Here is a 4998-nt window from a genome sequence, read left to right on the forward strand (position 1 = left end):
TGCTTTGGGCTGGTTCTGAGCTCCAGGCCCACTATCACTAAGCTGGAGTCTTGATGGAGCCGGCTTCTCCCTTCCCAGCTCAGCCTTGGCCATTATCTGCCTGGGGGTACAACAGTGGGTCATTTCCTGCCACCTTTCCTATCTCAGACATAAAGTGTCTGAGAGAACAAGGCGAAAGAAACCTCTGAAGGGGAGAGTTATGCCCACAGACAGCACTCTAGAGTGCCAGGAGCAGGCTGTCTTCACACCAGGGCCTCACCTATTTTTGGGGTGCCCCCTGAACCTTGTTTTCTCTGCAAAACAAGTGAGTGTCCCATAAATGAATGGGCACCAACAGCCCAAGGGCACCTGGGATGAGAATTGGCCTTTGTCCTGTTTTCATCCCTCACTGTCCAGTGGGCAAGAGTGAGTGTGTGATTTGGTGGGTGGGGTGTGCAGATGCTCAGGAGAAGCCATTGCCCTCTGTCTCCCTGTCTCAGACTGCCTCCTTTTGTCATCATGGTTTGACTGTCTAGATGGGCTGTATATCTGTCTGTGCAGGCGGTATCCTGCCAAGGTACAGTCTGGCCACCCATGGGCCACATCCCCCCATGGAGGAGACTGGCACCCAGTCACAGAGCCCACAGGCATGGGTGGCATCTCAGGGAGCAGAGCGGAAGTGTAAGAGGACGGGCCTTCTCCCTAATGGCTCTCTTGGCCAGAGCCCTGGGACAGGGCTGGTACAGTGTGGGTTCAATTTCTGACAGAAGGGAGGACAGCCATTCACCAGAGAGAAAGCTCTGAGGCAGCGGGGCCCAGAGCCCTCCTGGAAGAGCCTCCCAGAACTGGCTGAAAGCCCTGTCGTCGCCACAGGGCCTGGGAGCAAGGAGTCTGGGGGCAAGGGACTCAGGCATGCCTGTCTCCTGTGCTCTCCCTCCAGGTCTGCTACCTGTGCCACAGCCTCCTGACACTGGCTGGGGTGGTGGTCAGCTGCCAGGACATTACTCCTGACCAGTGGGTGAGTCTCCTGAGAGGCTGGGCTGTGGTCGGCTGGGGCGGAGCCCAGCCCGTGGTCAAGAGCTGCAAGAGTGGGAGACTGAGGAGGAAGCAGGCCTGTCCCCTCCCAGCGTCCCATAGACCTCTCCAAGGGATACCAACCAGTGTCCTCAGCACTTTCCCTGCCCCTCTCCTCCCTTTCCTGCCTGACTTCTGAGCAGTCACTCACAGACACCCCCGCCAACTATACTTTTGCGTGCCCATCTCTGCAGGGGGAGCTGCAGCTGCTGTGTATGCAGTTGGACCGCCACATCGGCACCCATGTCCGGGAGAGCCCCCAGGCCATGCACCGGACCAAGCTCAAGGACCTGGCCGCCCAGACCTATGTCCGCTGGCAGGAGCTGCTGGCCCACTGCCAGCCCCAGGTGGTGCCCCCTGCAGCCCCTACCTGGGAGGGGAGGGAAGTGGTCAGGCAGCTAACCAGAGACAGAGCATGTCCACCCACAGTGCAGCTGTTCAGCTCCTGGCTGGGAGATGGGTAGAGAGGGCAATGGGGGAGGGGAGACGCCTGCAGGCCCTTCACCATTCTCATCAAGAGTCCCATGCCCAGTATGGGGGCATGGCAGGAGGCAGGGAAAAGCTGCTCCTGAACAAATACAAGGAGAAACTTCACTCTGGAGCGGGGACAGCCTGGGCCCATAGGGCCAGTTTGTCGTGAGCAGTGCCAGGAAGGAGCACCAAGGACACCAGCTGTCCACCCTCTGCCCACTTATCTTGCAGGCCTGGGGCTAGCCTCCTCCTTTGCCAGAAGGGATGCCCTCCTGGTCCCTCTGGTTTCTATAGCCACCACTGCCACACCCTCACTTTCTCAGACTCTCTAGGTCAGCTGTCCCCAACCTTTTTGGCACCAGGAACCAGTGCTCCTATGAGAATCTAATGCCTGATGATCTAAGGTGGAGCCGAGGTGGTGATGCTAACACTGGAGAGTGGCTGCAAATCCACATGAAGCTTTGCTCATTAGTCCTCTGCTCTTTCCGCTGCGCCTGGTTCCTAACAGGCCAGAGACTGGTACTGGTGCACGGCCCGGGGATTGGGGACCCCTGCTCTAGGTGATCATATTCATAGCTAATAATTATTGAATGAAGTCCTTTCCTATGTGTTCACATAACCCCCATGAGGCTGTGGCCCCATTTTACAGATGAGTGGGCTAACTGGAGTCCCTGAGAGGTTGCGTTAGCTTGTCCCATTGTACAGGCAGGCAGCATGTAAAGGTCACAAATAGGGTGCAGGGCCAGCCTGGCTCCCACGCCAGCAGACTTAAGCAGAGTCCAGCCCTGCCTGGCAGCCTCCCTCTGGCCTCTGTCCCTCCGACAAGCAGCACCATTGGCTTAGGGGCCAGCTTTCCTTATGTGCTACTAGGCTCCCAACTTGTCTTTCCTCTGACTTCTCTCTGCTTGTCCTCCCCTGTAACCCTCTGACTTGGGGCTGACACATCACCACAAACTGTGGCTTGGGTCTCAGATTTCGCAAGTCTCTGAGAAAACTAGAGAGCAGACCTCACCCTCAGTCCCCAAGGAACTGGATCCCACTAGTCTTTTGGTGGGAAACTGTGTTTGCCATGAAAAGAAGGAAAAGTGATCAGTGGCCTGGGCAAGCCAGGGGGCTAGTTCCACCTTCCTTTCATGCTGCCCTGGGCCTGTGAGCAGTGAGTGGAAGGACCCTAGGCAGAGATGTGGTCAACTGGCCTACTGATCTGCCACATCCTCAACTGGACTGTGAGCCCCAGTCACTCACTACCTGGCACAGAAGAGGCCTGTCGTGGATGATGAGTGGACGCCAAGGGGTAAAGGCTCGTGCTACTTCACCTTGTTTTTCTCTTTGCCACAGGCCCAGTATTTCAGCCCCTGGAAAGACATCTAATGGATCAAGGCAGGAGTGGCCCAGGGCTCTCAGCTCTGGCAAGGAATGGACAGGGCCCAGGGAACTGGAGAAGCAAAGAATAGAGGCCAGAATAGGACCAGCCCAATGGAGCAAGAGCCAACCCTACTGGCCCCAGGGCCCTCCCTCTCCCTGCCTGACTCCACAGGCTCTCTTTCTCTACCCAGCATCTTCTCTCCACCCAAGGCCCTTGGACCTCAGCCCTCTGCCTGCCTTCCTCTCTCTGTCACCAATGTGAGGTCTCTTTGTGCACACTAAAGTCTAGTTTCACATCAGTGGTTCAGATGATTGCCTTCAGTCCCCATCCCAAGGGCTGGTGCCCAGCGTCTGGTTTGCTGAATGCTCACCTCGGACAGTCATGTGATTGGGGCTTCGGCCCCGCTCCCCTGCAGCAGAGGCAGTTGGTAAATCTGGAGAGACAGAGGGGCAGTTGTTTCTGTTAGAAACCCAGAAAGCCAGGGAGCCAGGATGCCAGGGAACATGTGTTTGGACCCAGTCTGGGACCACCTCCCACCTCCCCGCCCCTGCCAAGGAGGGTCCCCAGAATGAGATGGTGGATCAAGGCTGTAATTACACTTAATTCATTTTATCGTTAGGCTCTGAAATCAACTCCCCAGACTTAAGAGTGGGGAGACCGTGCCACAGACAGTTCCTGATACTGCTTTTGCTTCCCCCAGCCTTACCGGAGGTCGGTTTTGTGGGCCCTGACTGCTAACAGGGTACTGAGTGTCTTTGAGCTGCCCACCTTGAAAGCCAAGTGGGCCCTCCGTACCCTCTGTCCACCCCCTCCAACCCTGAGAATCCATTTCTTGTCTTTGGCCCCTTCTGACTCTTTCAGGGCTGGGATGGGGTTCTGCAGAGGTCACAAGAAGTAGACAGAAAAAGATGACTCCTGCCCAACTGGCCTGTGTCCACTCAGCCCAGCCCAGGTTTACTGATGCAGCATCATGATGGCCGGTGCTTACGACTTGCTCTGCTGACGTTTCCCTTTCCTTTGCTTTTTGATGCCACAGAAGTCAGGGAAAGGCAGGCTAACTGGGAGAGAGACTCCCCCCAAATAAAGGACCTTTAAGCCAAGTCACTCAATTCGCAGACAGTGTAGCCCATCACTTCTTGGGCCTGTTTAAGACTTAGCTGCCTCCCTTGCTGGGTCCCCAGAATGCTGGAAGCCAGAGTGGGAGCATCTATAATTCAGAGGGTTGGGTACCATACAAGACGCCTCCTTGCCTCTGCAGCCTTTGCCAGGTAAGAAATGGAAGAAACCCTCCACCAGGGTGACTTGGATGCCCAGGTGACTTGACAGAGTTCTTGTTTCTGTTCCTGGCCACATTGCAAGGTCCCCTTGGCTGGGGCAGAGCACCACCAAAGCCCCAGCAGCATTAGGTAGGCCTAGATCCTCTGATAAAAGATGAGATCCAGCAAGAAGTGAGGAGCCAAGCCATGGTAAACCAGCCTCCAGCACCCTCGGGGCTCTCGCTGTCACTGCACATCCTGACAGTTAATCCACAGCCATTCAATTTGCTCTGGAAACCTGGAAATTACCTTTGAAATTTCCCTTCTTTGTTCTCGCTGCCAAGGGCAGAGGGAGAAGGGTGACCTGAGAGGTGGAGCCTGGAGTTTCCAGGTCTCTAAGTTGCCCCTGTGTGGCTCAGAAGGCGATGGAGCTGTATGTCAGCATGTGGGGATATCGGGGATATCGAGAGCTCTGCTTCCCAGTCCCGCTCCTTGTACACTGACCCCTCCTTCCTGCTCCCCAAACACACTCATCCCCCCAGAGAGAAACAGACACCAAGGAGAGGTGTTGGTGACGACTCAGTTCCTCCAGCTACCTAGCTGTAACCTGAGCAGAGGTGTGTACTTCAAGGTCACCCAAGGGTGTATGCTATCCCCTGGGGCCTGTAATGGGCCCTCTCTGGAACTGGCCAGGAGCTGACCAGATCTTCTAAAACTAGTCTAGGACCAGTTAGAGACTTGGTGTCCTCCAGGCCAAGAAGTCCACAGAGGTGCTGGCATACTCACCACCCGCTCTCCTGACCTGAGCCCCTGGGAAAGGCTGAGGGATATCCTGATGGAAGCCCCTGGGAA

At 56.1% G+C, this 4998-nt stretch overlaps 1 protein-coding gene across 1 annotated transcript in view; it reads left to right on the top strand.

The window, feature by feature from the left end:
* The window catches only part of FAM178B (family with sequence similarity 178 member B), a 47047-nt gene extending 43012 nt beyond the window's left edge, over window positions 1–4035 (top strand). The window contains exons 8-10 of the mRNA XM_039872506.1: window positions 920–997; window positions 1248–1400; window positions 2863–4035. Of these exons, the coding sequence (XP_039728440.1) occupies window positions 920–997; window positions 1248–1400; window positions 2863–2895 (264 nt within the window). The 3' untranslated portion in view covers window positions 2896–4035. The remainder of the gene's footprint in view (window positions 1–919; window positions 998–1247; window positions 1401–2862) is intronic.
* Window positions 4036–4998: the final 963 nt, after the last annotated feature.

This window comes from Pteropus medius, unplaced genomic scaffold (genome assembly GCF_902729225.1).
Source record: "Pteropus medius unplaced genomic scaffold, Ma_sr-lr_union100, whole genome shotgun sequence".
Lineage (NCBI taxonomy): Eukaryota > Metazoa > Chordata > Mammalia > Chiroptera > Pteropodidae > Pteropus > Pteropus medius.